The 21553-nt window shown below is 39.3% G+C and overlaps 1 protein-coding gene across 1 annotated transcript; it reads right to left on the reverse strand.

The window, feature by feature from the left end:
* Positions 1 to 408: 408 nt before the first annotated feature.
* Psma1 (proteasome 20S subunit alpha 1) lies at positions 409 to 15227 on the reverse strand. Its single transcript, XM_051192728.1, has 10 exons — positions 15090 to 15227; positions 13559 to 13603; positions 12951 to 13052; positions 12727 to 12830; positions 10466 to 10554; positions 9776 to 9846; positions 9048 to 9177; positions 2372 to 2451; positions 1483 to 1593; positions 409 to 769 (listed from the first exon to the last, which is right to left on the reverse strand). Exons 1-10 carry the CDS (start codon positions 15090 to 15092, stop codon positions 713 to 715), a joined length of 792 nt encoding a protein of 263 aa, XP_051048685.1. The 5' UTR covers positions 15093 to 15227; the 3' UTR covers positions 409 to 712.
* Between the last annotated feature and the right edge of the window lie 6326 nt (positions 15228 to 21553).

Consider the following 21553-nt stretch of genomic DNA (forward strand, 5'->3'; position numbering starts at 1 on the left):
AACTAATTTGTTTTTTGTATTTCCAAAGCAGGGAGAATTTTAAAAATCAGTCTTTACACTAAAACCACATACTCATTGGGGAAAATAAAAACAAAATCCCCCAAACCCAATCTATTTGTTAAGAGTCCAGCTCCAGCAGGGTTTAAGCCACAAAGATGTGGTGTGGAGTCAGCGATGGGAAGGAGGAGACTGTAAAGATCTGAGGGTGAATCAGGATGGCTGCCACTTTATTGAAAGAAAGGCTACATACACTTAGTCCACATACTAGAAAATTCAACTGTGTTGATAAGAGGTATTTTTCTCGATCACTAAAAAAAGCCAAAAAATATAATCTGACAGACATGAAAAATGACCACTGTAATAATGTCTACAGTTGAGACCACCTAAAAAAAGAAACTTGATACAACAGGAGGTGAAACAATTTTATTTCACAGTTGTCTTTAAAACTGCAAAGACACTATTTTATTCATATAAAAACATTGGTATAGATACATTGGTATAGATACCTATACTTTCTAGAAAATGATTATGTAGACCCTTTCAAAGAAAATGCACCCATTATATGGTTTCTGTGAAGTTGCTTGGAGAAAACTCCCATCTGGACTGATTTCTAAAACATACCACCCCATACTCTGCAGCTGTTGGTTCTAAGTACAGATTACTGTCACCAGTGTATGCCCCTGCATCCTCATATCCCTGTGTCCTTTATCACTTAATGTTCCATTGGTTCATCAGCTTTTTCTGCAGGTTCATCAGCAGCCTGTGATGGCTTTAAAAAAGAAGAAATGAAAAGATGTGAGCATTTAATAAATACTTCCAAAACACAAGTATTACAATGTTAAAAAAAAAAAAAAATGAGAAAAGGGGGTTAAAAGATGAATCTAGGCTGGCCCTATCTCCCACTTTAACCTAAAGAGTGTGCTAAAGTGAGGTTGTATCAGTCCTGAGTTCTAGCCTTAAGAATGGCTGGCAACCTTTCCTTTTGAGCTTTTGTAAACTCTGACCCACCACTTTTTCAGAGGAGCCCTGAGAATACACAGACAGAAGCCTAGTCATTCTAGTAGTTCACAGCCTTCTAGCTGGTTCTCTGAGAAATCTAAAAAGCAGGGAAAGAATAAAGTCATCTTGGATGCTCTGCCCCTTCTCTAATCAGACTAATCAGTGAGATCCCAACTGAGAGCAGCAGTAGAACCATCCAGGTACACCCTGGTACATAACAGAACTCTGAGAAATTTGGTCTAACCCTGAAAATTTCTGGGTCACGTTAATTATGTTACAATAGAAAACAAGACTCTTCTTCCTTTTCGTGCTTATGGAAATCACTGTGCCTTCAATATTTTACTTAATTGTAATTAACTTTTTAATTGTAATTTAAATTGTGGACCTTTCTTAACAAAGGCAAAAACAAGAAATTTACATGGCTGTAACAGAAACAGCATCTTACAGTAAAGCTAGAGCCTCATGTTATGACTAGTAACATACCTGTGCTTTTCTCTGTGGTCTTTCTTCAAGACCATCCAGGAATGGAGACACACCGTCATCATCATAGATTGTAAACTCCAAGTCTTTACCAACAATTCCAATGGAAACGTTCTGAGGGCGGAAAGGGAAAACCAATGTATATGATAAAAGGTTGGCCAAAAACATAGGAAAAAATAATACAGCATTTAAATTCAGAGTCTGAAAAACTGTAAACAGGAATGAAAAGAGTCAGGAAACTATGGTTATTCTCAACAACAGATTCAACATTCACTTTTGGTTATTATGAGTAGCCTCAAAGGTCTGTGCTATCTAGAAACAAAGTCTTCATCTAGATCACTGGTTCTCAACCTTAACACTGTAATCCTTTAACACGGTTCCTCATGTTATGATGACCCCGAACCATAAAATTCTTTTGTTGCTAATTTTGCTAATGTAATGAATCAGAATATAAGCATCTGTGAAAGGGTTGTCTGACCCCCAAGGGGGTTACAGCCCACAGGTTGAGAACCGCTGAACTAGATACCAAATAGTAATGATCCAATAACTAACCAATAGCTTTACAACGCCATCACACTTAACTGCAGTAATACCTTCCCTGTTCTTTTCTGATACTTGGTCTAAAACAAATGAAAGTAATAACAAAAGACAAAGATATGGCTACCTACTGAAAACAAAACAAAACTGAAGAACATTCACACTTACTGATTTTATGCTGCATAAACTCCCAACCCCAATTTAAAACATGACATTTCAAAACCAGAATTTTTTGTGAACAGAAAGGAAATATGAGCAGCCCAATTAAAATCTTAAGTACATGCTATTTTATTACTTGCGACTGAGGATTATACTGCACTGTTAGTATCTACAATTGGAAACATGAGTTAGTTACCTTTGTGGTCAGATCCTGCTCTGCAGGGAGTGTTTCTCTTAAGGCACGCAGACCATGTTTAACCAGCTCATCCAAATTGCCTATATTCAATAAATGAAAAATAATTTCTTAATTTTACTACCACATAAGGCTTCTTTTAATTATCAAGTTTACAGTCTGAAATTGTGCCTTGAGTGATATAATGCACAGAATAAAATAGCCAAAAGTGTAATGTTAGCTTTATAATCTAATCATATAAACCAACATCAATGACTATTTGATGTCTTTTATTAAATGAATAAAATGTTCTATCACTAGGTTAAATAAAAGTCCTAGTTCACAAATGCCATTCTAGTTTTGTAGAATGTGTTTTATGTGCTGGTTCTTTATTCATTAAAGAGCTTTCAATTCATTCTATGTGGTTACATTAATGATACCAAAGCCATCACAAAAAACTACCCTGAAAAGAGAAAACAAAAATAAGCGGCTTATACCTATTACCTTAGTACTTGAGGGTGTGGGGGCCGGGGTGGAGATTATGAGTAGCTTGGGCTACATAGGTAGTTCCAGGTTAACCTCAATTACATAGTGAGACCTCATCTCAAAAAAACAAAACAAAACAAGCAACACAAAAAAAGACTATACGAAATAACCAAGTGTGGCTTTTCTCAGGAATATGAAGATGGTTAACTGATGGGAGATGCCATTATGTATATACGTTTCTCATACTGGTTAATAATAAAGCACTGTTGGCCAATAGGAAAGGAAGATAGGAGGGACTAGGAGACAAGGAGGAAATAGGAAGTAGTAAGGAGGAGCCAAGATGGAGAGTCTGAAGAAAGCAGTATGCCGCCGGCTCCCTGGTAAGAGAAATACATAGATCAGCAGAAATGGGTTAATAATTAAGGCAGAGCTAGCTGATAAGAAACAAGTAACCAGGCCAACAGTATTGTATCAAATACAGAGTCTCAGTGCGTTATTTGGGGCTGGCGTGGTGGCGGGACAAGACCGGGCGGCGGCAGGCAGAAAAACCGTACTCGTTACAAATGGCGCCCACGTGGCTAGTAAGAACTTCCACTTAAAATTTAACAAAAGGTTAAAAATGGGTTTTAGAAACAAAAGAACAGAGATAAGCAAGGTTTCTTGGTAGCAGCATTTTTCTCAGTTGGACTCTGACTTGCTAGAGACACGCAGATTGTTCGGCTCCTTTAAGGGAAGATTCCTGACTCAGCTTAAGCGGCAAAAAACCGCACAGCTTTTAAATAACCCTGCTAACAATTTATTGTTGTGTATGAGAGATGGCAATGGCAGTGACCACATCTCCAAGCCGGCAGCATGCTTTCTGGGTGGCAGCGCAGACCAAGGCGGTGAGCACAGCTTTCCATGCTGGCCGGTAAAAGTACCCGCCACCATCTTTGGTAAACCGCGGCAGAAACAAAGACTTTCATCTTAACAATGTTGTTGTTTAACAGATAAAGACTCATGGCCAGAAAAAGATAAAGATTTACAGTAGAGACAGATTCACATTAAGAAAAGGTGCTAAAAGTTTACAGTGTGTTTTAAAAAAAAAAATACATAGGCTTGGGAGAGAAAAATAAAATGGTTTTAAATAGACAAAGAGGAACTGGGTGTTGTAGCACACGCCTTTAATCCCAGCACTCAGGAGACAGAGGCAAGCAGATCTCTGTGATTTGCAAAGTAAACCTGGTATGCAGAGCAAATTCCAGGACAGATAAGAGTTACACAGTGAAACCCTATGTCAAGAAATAAAAAATAAAAGTAAAATAAACAGAGTAATAATAAAGCCACGTAAAGATGAAAAGCTCAGAGAGAATCTGGTTACTGTATGCTATAGTGTTGTCTCTGCATTGTTTGACTGCTGAGAAAATAACAACTGATAAAGGAAATGCTGCTGGATTAATTCAATTTATATATTTTAAAAATGCTTTGACTCCAACATTTAAGTTCAAGGACAAGTTACTGGGGAAAAGGATTTCTATTTTTGTTTCAACAGGAAATGAAAAGCTGTGGATTCCTTCCAGACTAAGGTGGTTTGAGCAAGCCAGACCGCCTGAAACAGAGTACCAGGTGATCCTACATTCAAAACAGCTTGAACAAGGCAGCCTTGCAGACTACAGCCAAGATTTCTGCAACTCCTTAGGATCCCCATAACAGCGCCCCCTATCAGCAGGAAGTAGTTTGGAAAGTACGACGCCCAAATTCCCAAATATTTATAAATGTTTGTTTTCATTTAAATGGACTTGGGTATAAATGGTTAATGATCACAGCCAGTTCTTTTTAAAGGTAAAAAGGGAATTATGATATAGATATGCATAGTTTGTTTTGGAATGGATTTTCATTTATTGATACAATTTAAGGTCAATTTTGTCATATGTATATTTCTCCTCTTGTTTGTATAGCTTATTTAGAAATGTAATGTATAATGTAGTACAGATTATAGATAAGTACCTATGATAGTCAGATATTATAGTTAAGTTAGTTAAGTTTTCTAGATATACAGAGATGTATTTGAGATGAATAGGCATTCTTCAAACCTTTCAAAGACCTACAGAATATGGCATTTAAAATGATTTAGGGTTTTACTTGACAATGAGACATAAATGCTCCTGGTAACAACACCTGCGTCAAAAAGGAAGATGGACATTGAAGAAACTCATTATGGAGTTTACTTCCAATACGGCAAGACTAGCCATTTGGACAAGATACTGCTCTTGTCTGGAATGTTTGACTTTGTGCTGTATAAACTGGACATGCAGGACTCACAGAAAAGTGACTGCTGATTCAAGATGGACATTGCTACAGAGTTCCTGCTTCATGGAAGAGTCTGCGAGACAGTATGCAGGACACAGAGAAAAGTGACTGTCAAACTGCCAATACAAAAAGACAGTTTAAAGTTTCCTGCGTTGCTGAAGAGTCAGCTAGACACACTATGGCCTATGGGCTGAAGATGGAAGATTACAAAAGAACTTCGGGTGACCAGGCAGTGAGTTGTCTCTGTCATTTCTAGAGTTTATATACTATCCTTCTGTGGTCTTTGAAGGAGTTGAAGACAGATAGTTATGGTTATAGTTTTCCTTAGTTAGGTTTACAGATAAGTTACAAATAGGACTTTGGACTCACAAATATAGGATAGATGATAGAATAGTTTCTTTTAATCTTGATAAATGTTAATGGACTAAATATTGTTAACTGTGATTCTTATTTGATAACTGTTGTGTTATATATTTTGCTATGTTAAGGTTAAAACCCTTCTTTTTATTTAAACAGAAAAGAGGAGATGATGGGAGATGCCATTATGTATATACGTTTCTCATACTGGTTAATAATAAAGCACTGTTGGCCAATAGGAAAGGAAGATAGGAGGGACTAGGAGACAAGGAGGAAATAGGAAGTAGTAAGGAGGAGCCAAGATGGAGAGTCTGAAGAAAGCAGTATGCCGCCGGCTCCCCGGTAAGAGAAATACATAGATCAGCAGAAATGGGTTAATAATTAAGGCAGAGCTAGCTGATAAGAAACAAGTAACCAGGCCAACAGTATTGTATCAAATACAGAGTCTCAGTGCGTTATTTGGGGCTGGCGTGGTGGCGGGACAAGACCGGGCGGCGGCAGGCAGAAAAACCGTACTCGTTACAGTTAACATTTGAATCAATCAATCAACAGAACACAATACAGACTTAAAAGACTAAGGGGGGGAAAAAGTATGGCCATTTCAATCAGATGTAACATGCCTGTGATAAACTCCCAACTCCTACCTAATAAGAACACTCATTCAACTAATATTTGAAGGGAACTTCCATCTATAAGATCTCATGGATAACATCATATTAAGACAATAACTAAATGTTATGGACATATGCTCCCAGCAATTCTATTCACCACTATACTTTGGTTCTAACCAAGGCATTTGATAAGAAACCAAATGCACCCATGTGGAAAGCAAGAAAGAAACAAGTGACATGAGAAAATACTGGTATTGACTGACAGAGTTCTTAAGCTTGGAGGATATGAGATTGATATACAATTGTCAATTTCTGTATACAATGTTCTGCCTGGATGTGTCCTGGCAGGCCAGAAGAGGGCACCAGATCTCATTACAGGTGTTTGTGAGCCACCACGTTTGCTGGGAATTGATCTCAGGTCCTCTAGAAAAGCAGTCAGTGCTCTTAATTGCTGAGTTATCTCTCTAGTCCCAACTATTATCAATTTCTTACAATGGGCAATCTGCAAATTATAGTGAGAAAATTTTGATGTTTAAGACACCATGAAAAGAATAAAATATGGATGAATTAAACAAAAGAACATAAGATATAAACTGAAAAGTACAAAATACCATTGAAAGACAAGTAAAACAAAATTCCACGTCTAGGCATCAAAGGCTTGTACAGATGTTGCCTAACTTACAAAGGGGCTACCCACAGAAAGCTGTAAATGTTAAGTAAAATGTACATTGGACACATTTTGCCTACCAAATATGTGGTAATATCTTACTTGTACAAATAAAGCTTGTCTGAACATTAGTGGGTGGAGCTTGCCATTAGCTAACCACAGGTCTGGAAGTCTGCACAGACAGACAGGAAGTGAGATAGTTGGGCAGAGAGAGGATATAGGCAGGAGCAAATAGGAACTCAAGTTCTTCCGCTGGGAAGCTAATGAGGTAAAAATGGCTGTGGCTTACTCCCTCTTCTCTCTGATCTTTCAGCATTTTCCTCTATATCTGACTCTGGATTTCTATTATCCAGGCCAATTATAACTCCATTTACACAAATGTTACAATTTAGCAATATATGATTGTGTGGCTGGCTGAGACCATGTTGCCGCCTCCTTGCATCACGATAGAGAATATCACTGTATGTGGCTAACCCATGATGAGATCAAAATTCAGATTCAGGAGTTCATTTCCTACTGAGTGCATGTTGTTTTGTATTATCAAAAACTGAAACACTCCTGAGCTGAACTATCCTAAATCTGCGTCATCTGTACTACAACAGTGGAAGTAATACCCAGATGCTCTAGAGACACCAACAATTCTCCCCCCCTCCCATTAATACAGTATTTATTTGTCTTCTCTCTATCAAACCCTGAGCCAAACAGTTCCCCCAGACTTCCTGGGGAGGTACAGGAAAAGGAACATACAGGGCAGACGGGACACAAAAGAACTATGGGAGGTGAAAGTGGAGACAGCTGCTTCACATGGCGAAGAGGATGAGAAAGGCCACCATCAGGTAGAAGAGCCCCATGGCCTCTGAGAGGGCAAAGCCCAGAATTGCGTAGAAGAGCTGCTGCTTCAGAGAAGGGTTCCTGGCATAACCAATGATGAGGCTCCCAAAACAGTCCCAGTTCCAGCCCCAGAGCCAGCCACCCCAACTGTGGCAGCCCCAGCCCCAATGAACTTGGCGGCTGTGGAAATGACACTGGTTTGGAAGCTGCGGCTAGGGATGAGTGAGGTCAGAGGGCAAGGGGCTTTCAAGCTACTGAAGCCCTCATCTGTCCAAGTCTGTGGTTGGTTCAACTCCATTGCAGACAGGGGAGTGGGAACACAAGGAAGCCTGCAGGTTCCCTACTCATCTTTTCCTATGACCAAGGTATGCATAATTCAGTGTCTTAGGGTATGCATGTGATCTTGGGAACTCCCAGTCCAATTGTATCTCCTGTATTCACTGAGCTTCAGCTATTTCCTTTAAAAAACACTACCAAGCATTGGTGGCTCACACCTTTAATCCCAGCATTTGGGAGGCAGAAGCAGGATGATCTATCTCTGTGAGTTCGAGGCCAGACTGGTCTACAGAGCCAGTGCCAAGACAGGCTCCAAAGCAATACAGAGAAACCCTGTCTTGAAAAACCAAACCAAACCAAAACAACAACAAAAAAACTATACTACCACAGAAAAACTTAGAAGACAACGAAGAGAAATTTTTTTGTTTTGTTTTGTTTTTTGAGACAGAGTTTCTCTATCAAACAGTTCTGACTGTCTTGGAACTCACTCTGTAGACCAGGCTGGCCTTGAACTCACAGAAATCTGCCTGCCTCTGTCTTCCAAGTGCTGAGATTAAGGGCATGTGCTACCACCACCCGAACCAAGAGAAATCTTAAAAGCCCTGATATTAACCCTTCTTCTAATGCAAAGCAAAACACTTGAAAACCAGTTCATCATCTTAAACCCTTTACCCTCTTTTTCCACAGCTATACTGCCATTATTTATTTATGGGCCACTTAAAGCAGAAATTCTATGTGGCCTAAAGTAAAAATAGATGTACATACCAGAGGTTATAAACAGAATGTATGGATAGCAATTAGTATAATGGTTTTCAACTCTGGATGGAGCCTACTTCAGACCGAATGCGTCAAAAATTTTCAAGGTTGGTTGGTAGTTTTTTTCAAGACAGAGTTTCTCTGTGTAGCCTTAGCTGCTCTTGAACTCACAGAAAGATCCACCTACCTTTGCTTCCTGAGTGCTAGGATTAAAGGTGTGCATGCCTGGCTTGACAAATTTATATTTTGAGAAAGTTCTCTTAGTAACTACAAGTACAAATTAGTATGTGTTACATAAACAACAGATACTTTATGAACTTAGGACTTTTAAAAATTAAAGACTAATAGTTTTCCTTATTTAGGATTTACTAACTATATAAAGACTAGAAGAGGCAAAACAAAACAAAGTAAGCCAAAGTACACTTACACTCCATAAATTCAGACATATGTCTCTCCAAGTAAGTACGAGCTGATTGAGAACGGGCTCCAATAGACATAGCTCTGCAGTCAAAGTAGTTAGCAGATGGACAGGTTTGGAAAATGTGAGGGCCCATATCCTATAATCAGAAAAACATACTATGTAATTCTTGTCTTTAATTTAAATGTGCAAGTTTCTAAGCTTTAAACATTGTTAGGATATTAACTGTGGTAACGGTGATGGTTAATCGTCAATCTGACTGAATTTAAGTCATCTAGGAGATACATCTCTAAGTGTGGCTGTGAGGGCATTTCTAGATAGTTTTTTGTTGTTTTTTCAAGACAAGGTTTTTCTATGTATTCCAAGATATCCTGGAACTCGCTCTATAGATCAGGCTGGCTTCAAACTCAGAGATCTCCCCTCCTCTGTCTCCTGCTGAACACTGGGATAAAGGTGTTAACCACCATGCTTAGTACCAGACAGGTTTAGATGAAAAGGGAAAACTCACCCTGATAGTGACTAGCACAATTTTTCATGATTTCATGAGCTTTGTTCTAGACTTAACTACAGGAGAAAATAAGCTGAACACCAGCATTCATTTCTTCCTGCATTCTAACTGGATTGCAGGGTGACAGCCACCTCAAGTTCCAACCATGATGAGCTTTGTCTCTTCCTTAGGTAGTTTAAATAAGAAACAGAAAAGTAAGTAATACAAGAACAATGCTCTGTGAACTTACATCATAACCAGCGATAAGCAGCCCAACACCATAGGGTCTCCGGCCATACCGTTGTGTTGGGATCTGGGTCTCTGAAACTAGTTAAGGAGCCTGTTTCAACATTCAATAAATTGAAGACTTACAGTTTTTTTTCTTTTTTAAAACAAGGTCTCGTTATGTATCCCTGGCTGCCCCGGAATCCTGGAACTTGTTCTGTAGACCAGGTTGGCCTCAAACTTAAGAGATGTGCCTGCCTCTGCCTCCCAAGTGTGTATACTACCACTGTCTGGTGACTTCTAGCCTCTTAACTGTTCCATAATCTTCTAGAATGAAGTAATAGAATAGCATATTTCTTCAACCTAATATTATTCAAAGTTTGAGTTTCCACCAAAGCATGGACACTGACAAAATAATTTCTTCCTATAGATGGATTTCTTTTGGACATAAAAGGCCAGAACTGCAGGAGATAATTAGAACCATTCAGAAACTTTACTCTCTGGAACTGACAATTGAATAGTTTCCTAAATTGGGCTGTTGTGTCTGGGAAACATCAACTGTTTATAAAGTTTAGTAAAGGAATAATCCAATTCCTCAAACCTTTACAATATAATTTATGTTTTATGCTATCATACTCCAAATAACTAAGACAAATACCTAGTACCCAAACTCTTTAAGGTTTACATTTATAAATGCCAACAACATAAAGGATACTGCTTCCAATTAGAGACACAAGGCGAGACACAGGAAGTGGTCTGTCAAATACAAATCTGGAATCCAAACACTCCTGGCGCATAAAATTACTAAAAAGGAACACAAACAAAAATTAGTGAGGTTCATACTATAGAGAATAAATACAACCTAAACATTTAAACAAAGCAGTTTGATTCCATTTTGCTTTCCTGTAAATATTTCATGTAGTACATTCATAAAAATCAGAAAGGTAAGACATGGCCAAAAAAGATCCCTTTGTGTGTGCATGTGCTTGTGTGTGTGTGTGTGTGTTTGTGTGTCTGTGTGTGTGTGTATTCAACTCTGGAGCCACATGATGATTTAAAAATAGATGAAAGTGAGGTGAGTCATTTGGAATCAAGCATTTGGAAAGTGAATTCTGAAACAAGCTTCATAAATGGTTAATAAATTAATAACTAAATAAAAATGATTAAATCCTGGACTCAAGAGTTCCCACAGACTAGAGAAGGCTGAGCTAAAGAAATCACCCTCTCTTTTCCTTGTGCTTCCCACTGTCAGCAACCTTATTCCTTGATTTTAGGTTTCAAACGAGAAAAAAGAAAAAGAGCTTTGTTATTTTCTTGAAAGCAGATGGTAAGTGCCATTCTAGAGGAAATATAAGACATCCTATGGCTAAATCCCACTGATAATTTTGACAAGACCCAAGCTAGGTAAACATCAAAAAGAAAACTGGTGCCTGTAACGGGATAATCAGAAACAGCTATGCTCCTTTCTCTCCACACTAGCTTTCCAGTACATGCAAGCCATATCTGATGACCACAATTTATTTTCCTAAGTCTTCCCTAAAGTTAAACTACTTAATATGGCAAACACTATTACTTGTGGGCCTAAGGAATTGAAAAGTAGCTAACTAAAATGTATATCAACAAAAGACAACACCAAACCATACACAACATCTTACTAATAAAGTTTTCACTAACTGAATGTTAGCCTGGTAATACTTTAGATATCTGAGTTAAGTAGCATGTTTGAGCACATACCAAACTTCTTTTTGGGAGCAGAAACACATGTAGTGTCACTCTACTACTGACTTAAAGAGACTGGCTAAATAATGTGAAAATCTTAACCGATGGCAATATGATCCTTACTCTGACATTCTTCCTTTTCTAATTAAATCATGATGAACTAAAGAGAGTAGCTTTCACCACTTTCCACTTTCAATTTTCTCCCACTCTTTCTGAAAACCACTGTTAAGTGTTCTACATGTCAGGTTACTTGCTGGGAAAGTATATTTAACTAGCCCAATCTTATATATTAAGTTATGAAGTGAGAATTTAATTGGTATGACCTCGAAAATCCTACCACCTCATTTATGTGCTATTTCTCAACAAGAAATATCTATTTCAGGGTTGGAGAGATGGCTCAGAGGTTAACAGCACTGGCTGCTTTTCCAGAAGTTCTGAGTTCAATTCCCAGCAATCACATGTTAGCTCACAATCATCTATAGCGAGATCTGGTGCCCTCCTCTGGCCTGCAGGGATACATGCAGGCAGAACACTGTATACATAATAAATAAATTAAAAAAAAAAAAAAAAAAAAAACCTATCTCCATGGGATAGTCAAAGAAATTTGCCTATTACTCTTTATTTTGTACTCTGTGTTATAAATTAAATAGGTTTTAAGTTCCCTGAAGACAAGATTTATATCTGAGTCACCTTTCTATACCCATATTCCCATATTATATACTACTGAGCTTTGTGAAAACAAATGTATAAATATTGACATATAAAAGAAAACTAGAATGGTTCAGATCATCCTTAAACAGAGGTGTGTTCAGTTCTTAGGCATACAGGGCTCGAAACAATATACATGTCAACAACTACCTCATTTACAGACTTTTCAAAAGCATTAGGATCTTTAATAACACTGTAAGAACTAGGAAATGGGAATACTTAGTAACACTCAAATATTACAAATTATAATATTCTAGGGGCTAAAGAGATAACTTAGCTGCTCTTCCAGAGTACCCAGATGCAATTCCCAGTATCCATAGGGCAGCTCACAATATGAGGGAAACTAATGTCCTCTTCTGGCTTCTGAGGGAACTGGTACACACACTGGTACACAAACACAACACAGACAAAACTCCCATATAAATAAAATAATTAAAAATTCTAATATTCTGTGAGACAACTTCCTGAAATACATCATCAGGGTATTTTCTAGTGAAATAAATCATTATAAATCAAAAGGGATATTTAATTTTTCATGGTCATACATACCATAACAGTCTAGCATCTGCAGTCAGACCTGCAATTGAGATACCAATATGGTTGTCAACGTGGAGAATTTTCTTCTGATGAGCTGCAAGTTCTGACTGTGCCCTCTAAATAGAGACACAGTACAACAGAAGTATTAGTTTACAGCTTTATTATTTATCAGTGAAATTTACATTAGATAATTCTGTTTCCTGAAGGAGGAAAACAAGAGTTATCATTTCACTTACCTTCAATGCAACCAACACTGCATGTGTTTTTGACTTTAGACCAACTGTGGCTGAACCTTGTTTAACAGCTTCCATTGCATATTCGATTTGATGAATCCTGCCCTGAAGACAAAAAGAAAAGCAAATCTTATAGTCAATCCTTAGATATTTTTAACTAGAAATTTAAGTTTCCACATCTCAGATTAGTGTAATTGAAGTTCAGTTTTAAAACCAAAACTAGGTTTGTTTTCTGAGACAGGGTTCCTCTGTGCTTGTACTGGAACTCCCTCTATAAACTAAGCTGGCTTTGAGCTCACAGAGATCACCTGCCTCTGCCTCCGGAATGCTGGGATTAGGGTGTGTCCCTCCACTGTTCAGCTAACTAATTTTAATTCTAACTTTAATCTCACAGCCTATAATTTCACAAGTTTTATTTCATTGTTTTTTTTTAAAGATAAGATCTTCTAAGATCTTATCCAATTCCATGATGTCTAGCCTCAGTATCCTGACCAATAAGGATTTAGGTATGTACCACCAAGCACAGTTTACAATCTCACAAGTTTCCGAACTTAATGCAGCCATTAAAAGCCACTTTAAAGATACAGAAAAAGAAAAAAAAGAAATCTTACCTGAGGACTCCAAACAGTGACATCATTGTCATACTGGTTTCGAAACTGAAAGTGGAACAAAGACAGATTACTATGAGACATTATAAGCATCAAATTGTAACATTCAGACATGTGCTTGCATATGTTTCTGTTCAATTGTTAAAGCCTTTTTTGCTAATGCAACTTTCTGAGACATCACTATAGCACTCAGTTTGCAAGTTAATTCGACTTTAACCATGAGCTGTTGGGATGAGTGAACTTCCTAGCTTCCTAGTCTGCCATTCTCCACAGCACTCCCCTTGGGCAGTCAAAAGTGCGTATGTACATATCAAATTGTCTTCCTCTTTGCTTACACTGTTCTCTTATACAAGGTTCTGATAATTTGCCAAGGCCTTTAAATGGACTCAAACGTCTATCTCTTTACGGTTTCACTTCTTTTTCCTCTTCAAGTTCTTAGCACATCTTTTTTGTCTGTTTGTTTTTAAACTCTCATTCAGGCCAGTTTGGCCTTCACTTGCCTTGTACTGGGAAGTATGACCTTGAAGTCCTGCTCAACCTTGCAAGTGCTGAAATTACAGGTGTGTGCTATCATGACCTACCTTATAGTTTTTTTTTTTTTTTCTTTTTTTTTGACAAGGTCTCTACTCTCTGCTTGTCTTGGAACTCACTACGTAGGTCAGGCCTACCTCAAACTCACAGATATCTGCCTGCTTCTACCTCCTGAGTGCTGAGATTAAAGGCATGCACCACCACACCCGGCTTTCTACACATCTTTTTATCTTTACATTATGATTATAGTTATGTCTGGTTTAACTTTGTGTTCTCCTCTTGCACCTTGTCACTGAATGAATTGACATATACACAAATCCTCGGTAATGGGGTGGGCGCAAACAGCTACTGTGGCAGAATCACTACAGTAATAATATCATTACTAAAGCAAGAGTGCATGCTTGAGAGAACATTCGTGAAGGTGAGAGGATTAAGAGTTCGTATGGCAGGCTAAACAGAAGCAACCCAGGGCGTTCACGTTGTGAACCAGATTCCATCACTTCCCCTCTCATCTGTAACTAGGTGACAAATCGAAATGATTGATTGGAGCCTTTTCCCAAAGCATTCTAAGGGATCGGATAAGGCCAAAAGGACCCATAAGGAAGATGGGCATGGTCTAAGGACCTCACTGCCGGCTCAGGTCCGCGCTGGCGGTGCTGGGGGGCCAAGAGCAGTCTCCACCCTCTCCCTCCTATGCAGTCACGAGGGACCACAGGGCCGCTTGGAATCGGCCGCTGAAGTAAATTGAAGGGTAAGGGTGGCTAGCTGGTCGAGGAAGAAGCGCCTAGACCCCGTGTAAAATGGGCAAGCGTCGAGAAAGGCCTCCCCGGCTACCGACCGCTCCTCGCCGGCCAGGCCGCAGATGCTGAATCACTGCCGGAGCCCATCCGTGAGCCAAGCTCCCTCTCCCACCGCCCCGCGCGGCAGGAAACAGAGGCCGATCCTCCGACCGCGTCAGCGGACCTCAGCCCCAAACCCTCCCAGGACCCGGGGCTCAACACACCATGGCTCTGGCGCGGCGACAATCAGACACAGCAGCCGACCCAGGAACACGGACCCAACTACGGCTCGGTGATCGTCAGGGAAGCCTGCGAAGTTTTGACGGCGGCAGCGCAGGGAGCACAGTCTATCCCAGAGCCACGGATCGGCGATTAACGCTATCCCCGCCCTCCAGCTCTTGGTGGGCGGGGTCTAGGAAAGCGGAGGAAATGGGATTGGCGGGAAACCCCGGGGCTCGACTGCCCGTGCGCAGAGACAGCCGGGCGTGGCTGCACGTCTGGCAGTGACTCCTTGCTTTATTCCCAGTGGATTGCAGATTCCCGCCAACTCTCGGTCCACCAGGCTGAGCACAACTCAGCTCGGAATGATGCGGCCGTGCCGCATATCAGCTCGGTCACAGTCCACATAGGTTTGCGGAGTTGTCTGACTGAAAGAGGCTGTAGAAAAGGCCACAGAACCGTAGTGTGCGTGCGTGCATGTGTGTGTGTGTGTGTGTTTGGTGTGTGCGGTGTGCGTGCGTGCGTGTCTCGGGGGGGATGTGTGGGATGTATGTGTTTCTGTTCCTATTTCTGGCCTCGAATATCTTGAGTCCTGGAGAGCCCATCCTTCATGGTTCCATGGTCGTGTCGCTCATTTCATGATAATTACTTGCTGTTATGGGACTTTGAACTTCACCAGGGTTCTGTTCTGATATTGATATTCGCAGTTCACAACTAAATGCTATGCCTGGTAGATTAGGCCACTAGGGGGAAGGTGTGAGTTTTCTTACGAATTTTTAAAAGAGCATCTTTTGATTTTTCCTTAAATGAAATCGAAACAGCTCTGAGCTCGCTGCTTACCTAACACCTACAGATTGCTAATTCTGTTGAAGAAAGGATAAGTACCCAGAGTCGGTTAGGGGTCCTTAAAGATCTGAACTTTAAAGGCGGAGCAACACTGTCACGTAAATGTTCACGTCCAGAGCAATTAATGTCCCTTCTAAATATCTTCATGTATATATGTTTTCCCTTTTTAAAACTTATTTATTTTATGTGTGTTTCTTGAATACACTTAACGTGAAAGTCAGAAGATGACTTGAAGGAGTTGGTTCTCTCCTTGCACATGTGAGTTCTGGAGGTTGAACTCAGTTTCACAGCTTGGCAGCGAGTGCCCTAATCCTCTGAACCATTGTGCTGGTCCCTGTTTTTTTGTTGGTGTTTTTTCCCTTTTATTTTTCTTGTCTCTTCTTTCTCTCCTTGTCAACTCCCCCATCCCCTATTTATATACTCTCAAGAGTTTATTGAGATTGCTTTGTTCTCTAAATTCACCAACACTGGCTTTTGGTATTTTTTTTTAATTTATTTTTTATTTTATGTGCATTGGTGTTTTGTCTGCTTGTATGTCTCTGTGAGAGTGTTAGATCCCCTGAAACTGAAGTTCTAGATGAATGTCAGCTTCCCTGTGGGTTCTGGGAATTGAACCTGGGTCCTCTGGAAGAGCAGCCATTGCTTTTAACCATTGAGCCATCTCTCCAGCTCAGGCTCTTCTTACTTTTATTTTTATTTATTTAGTTATTCATTTATTTTTAGTTTTTCCAGACGGGGTTTCTCCGTATTGCTTTGGAGCCTGTCCTGGAACTGGCTCTGTAGACCATGCTGGCCTCTAACTCTCAGAGGCCTGCCTCTGCCTTCCGAGTGCTTCTATTAAAGGTGTGTACCACCAATGCCTGACTGCTCTTGTTATTTTTAAAAAGTACTTCTAACTTTGAATTGATAAAGTTGTTTTGTTTGACCCCAAACCAGCACACTACCTTGAACATATTAAGTGCTTAATTTGAATTGTTGAATGAATAATGGATTTTTGGTGAATGAGTAAGTTAAATGTGCATTTAAAAATATTTGCAGAACTGGAAGATGACTCAGCATTTACCTTGCAGAAGGCTTGGGTTCAATTCCCAGTACCCACATGGTATAGTTTACAACCATCTGTAACTCTAGTTCCTCTCCTGGCTTCAATGACACTTTTATACACACGGTGTATTTACATATATGCATATAAAACACTCTAACACATAAAAATTTTAAAAAAACCTTCCAGATTAGCTCATCTACCCTTAAGGGAGATTTCTTTTTAAAGATATTATTAAAATCTTTACAATATTTTCTATAGTCATGTGCCTCACACAAATTTTTTTTAAATAAATGAGATCATACTAAGCTTATTCACACCTACTTAAAAAGTTTTAGCCAACTTATCAATTATGCCTATAAGTAATGACCTATATTCTTAGTAGTTGCATGGAGGCTACTATGTAAAAATATAATAGTTATTATTGGTGAGCTATTAGCTAGATTTTGCTGTTATGAAAGTAGGACAATGACTTCTTACACATGAACACCTTTTATGTACTTGATGAATTTATAAAAACTTTCGAGGTCAAAGGGAAGACATGCTTACAACTAAAATAAGTACATGTTAATCATAAGGTACAATATAAATTTGTATTGTGGGGCCTGACAGGTCACTTTGTATATACCTTCCCCAGTATTGGATATTCTTTATTCCTTTTATGTTGTCAGGTTGATGAGCAGAAAAAGATAAAAGCCACTAATGTGAGGTTACTTTGTCTTTTATGTACTAGTGAAAGTCTTTTCATGTGTGCCTTGGCTGTAGTTGTTAATTTAATGATTTACCCCTCATTTTGCTTGCATTGTTTCTTATTTTGTAGTTATGATGATGTCACTGTATTCCTACTAAAGAAAGATTTTTAAGGAAACAACGAAAAGAAAAACCACCTAACACTAGCTCACATAAAAGCTGCTGGTGGTGGTGGTGGTGGTGGGGTGTGTGTGTGTGTGTGTGTGTGTGTGTGTGTGTGTGTGTGTGTGTGTGTTGTAACTGTATACCAGAAAGTCATATAAACAGTCAAGGATAGTGATCTTTAAAATTAATTTTTTTTTTAAATTTGTAACCCTGCCTGTCCTAGAACTCATTCTGTAGACCAGGCTGGCTTAGAACTTAGAAATCTGCCTGCCTCTGCTTCCCAAGTACTGCAATTAAAGGTGTGTGCCACCATGCCTAACTAGGATAGGAAATTTTAACATAAAATTCTACTTTGAGACAAGATCTTACCATTTAGCCCTTGATGGCCTAGAACTTGCTATGTAGACTAGGCTAGCCTCTAACTCAGAAATCCAGTTGCCTCTGCCTTCAGTGTGCTATGATTAAAAGGAACTGGCCAATTTCAATCTTTTTTTTTTTTTTTTTTTTCTGTAGCATTCTTAGTATCTGGAAGAAAGCCTGAGATACCATATCATATTCACTAAATCATGATGAAACGACTGAGAAGTGATGGATATATCATTCCTAGAAATGCCCTTTTGATATTTATCTTCTCAGCAAATGTCTTTTTGATTTTATCTCCACAGCAAATAATAGGATACTCTTTATTTATTCACAAAGCTACCTTAATAGACCAAGAGAAAAGGCATGTAGTTTTGGTTCTCTCTCTTTCTGTCTCTATTTTTCTCCTTAAGGTCCTAAAAGCACATATTATAGTTTTAGATCTTCGATGCCTGTTTTTGAGGATTTGACTAATGATGCTGAAAAATCGATTATTAAAGACATGTTGTAGGAAAACCAGCTCAGCAAACTACTGTTGCTTTAAAGTTGTTAGTAGCAATGCCAGACGTCTTATTTAAGTCGTTTTTTTGTTTTTTTTGTTTTGTTTTGTTTTTTAATGTGTGGGTGTTTTGCCTGCATGTACGTCAGTGTAACATATATTGTTAGTGAAGGCCAAAAGAAGGCTTCAAATCCCCTGGGACTGGAGTTAATAGAGGGTTATAAGCCACCATTTGGGTGCTGGAAATCTAGCCTGGGTCCTCTGGAAGAGTAACCAGTGCTCTTAATTGCTGAGCTGTCTCTCCAGCCCAATGTTGGGCTTTTTTAAGCACAGATTTTTTTTTTGCTTTTCAAGACAGGGTATCTGCATGGCTGTCCTGGCTGTCCTGGAACTCACTCTGTAGACCAGTCTGGCTTTGAACTCACAGAGATCCAAGTGCCTCTGCCTTTTGAGTGCTGGGAGCAAGTGCTACCACTGCCCAGCAAGAGTAACTTTTAAATAAGAGCAAAGTTAATTTTTCCCCCCGATGGACTTGCAAATTTCTGTGATATGTTTAGCAGCTGTAACTACACTGAAGACATGAGATGGAGCTGAGGCTACATACAAGTAATTTTGTACTCTCTGGGGGGGGCAAAAATTTCGGACTTAATTCTTCCATGCTTTCAAATACAATATACTATATATCTCTTGACATTTTGGTATATCAAGTTTTAAAAAGCCAACAAATAAATCAACTAAAGTCAACTAGTCAATTACCTGAAATCAGTAACATATTCAGTATGATAATAAAAATATTAAAGGAGAAGTTTCTTGTTTTTCCTAGATTGAGCCTACAATAACAGTTGGGGAAATGGATGACTCCCTGTCTACATTTCCCCTTCACACTCTCTCTGCAAACTATGCTATCTTCTAAGGTGAAACAGGAAGGGAGAAGAAATTTTTAAGTCAGCTGCTTCAGTTCCATGACTAAAAGCTGGTTCTTGAGTTGGTTGATCTTTCTACTTAACCCTGGTTACTTCTTGGGTTCCATGGAAACCCCTTTTGCTCCAGTGAGAACACAATGGTGATCTTTCACACTTGGGTAAATGTGCTGTAGGGCTGTCAGCTTATTGTTTTTTGTTTGTTTGTGTTAGTTTTGGTTTTTTGAGACAGGATTTCTCTGTGCAGCCCTGGCTGTCCTGGAACTCACTCTGCAGATCAGGCTGGCCTCAAACTCACCTGCCTCTGCCTCTGGAGTTTTGTGATTAAAGGCATTCACCACCACTGCCAGGTGTCAGCTCATTGTTAATAGCTAGCATGTTCAGGTACATGGCTAGCTTCTTTGTATGGATTTTTGTCTTTCTTTCTTTTTTTTTTTTTTTCTTTTTCTTTTTTGTCCCTCAGTGTGATCCTTTTCAGTAGCCCAGTATGATCTAAAGAAACACTCATGGAGGAATATTTTGCCTTAGACCTCAGTAACTGTGGACTTTGACCAAACCCCAAACTCATTTTTCAGTGCATCAGCAAAATTCCCACTAGCTTGTTAGCTCCATGAAGGCACAGAGGTTTTGTCCATTCTGTTCACTGATGTTTTTTTAAACATGCTAGAATAGTGACAGTGCATGATAAAGTTATGTGAGTGCTGACTGAAAGGCCCCTCAGTGTGAGCCAGGCACCGGTCCACTGTGGGCCTCTGACTCTGGTTATATTAGCAAATATGCACTAAATCCTTGAAGTTTCTTTCCTTAGGAGTAGCCCAGAAGAAAGCAGTTTACTCACAACACACCAAAAATCATTCTAAAAATCCTCTAAACTCAAAAGTTTCCCCCTAACTTAGGATTGAGTAGATAACCAAGAGTTGCAAAAGGCACCTCTTTCCTCTCTTTTACTGAGGAGTTCTACTCTTGGTGGTTTTCCATTTTATGGTAGAATAGTTGGCATTTTACTTACTTGGAGCCTCAGCCAAATTCTAGACAGAGTTCCATTTTACCACACACATAATACTTAACTTCACTTACTTGTTTACATATTGTCTCTCTCTATTAAGCTTTAAGCCCCTGGAAGACAAGAACTATGCCATGTTTCCCACTGCACTTGTACCAAACATGTCACACAAACTCAGTGCTCAATGAGGTGTAGTTAGAAGAGTCAGTAGTAACTATCAAGATGGCTTAGCTGGCTCAGCAGGTGAAGGAACAACTCAAGTTTGGTCCTTAGGACCTACATGGTTTAGAGACCTGGCTCCTGCAGTGCCATCCACAGACAGGTGCCATGGCTCATTTTTGCTTCCCACAGCCCTAACACTAGTGTCTTCATCTTTAGCCAGAAACTGGAAAGTTTATCAACAAAAAAGTAGGATAGCCTACAGAGCACTGTTTCTTTAAAGCCATTAGTAAGCAATGCCAGACTATTTTAGAACAAAGTAAGAGTAAATTCTAGACCTGAAGAAATGACTTGGGTTCAGTTCTTAGTACCCTGTAACTCCAATTTCAAGGAATCCAATGCCCTGCTCTTACCTCCACAGGCCTCTCAACTGATGTTTATAACCTTGGATCCATATACATTGTTACTTTAAATTTTCACCAGGGAGCAGGAGGCATGTGATTCTCTTAATCATGTGAGAAAAATTCCATTAAAGTGGAGTTTATGTTACAGTTTTAGAAATGTATTTCACATTTCAGGTTTGTGACATCAGATATCTAGGTGCAGGCATGAAATAAATGGTGGGTATATGGTGTGTCAGTTACCTTTTCTTATTGCTGAAACAGAACACCTGACAAATGCAACTTAAACAAGGAAGGGTTTATTGTGGCTCACGGTTTGAAGCTGCAGTCCATCATGGTGGGGGAGGCATGACGTCAAAAGCTTGAGGCAGATGATTGGTCACA

Source organism: Phodopus roborovskii, unplaced genomic scaffold (assembly GCF_943737965.1).
Source record: "Phodopus roborovskii unplaced genomic scaffold, PHOROB, whole genome shotgun sequence".
Classification (NCBI taxonomy): Eukaryota; Metazoa; Chordata; class Mammalia; order Rodentia; family Cricetidae; genus Phodopus; species Phodopus roborovskii.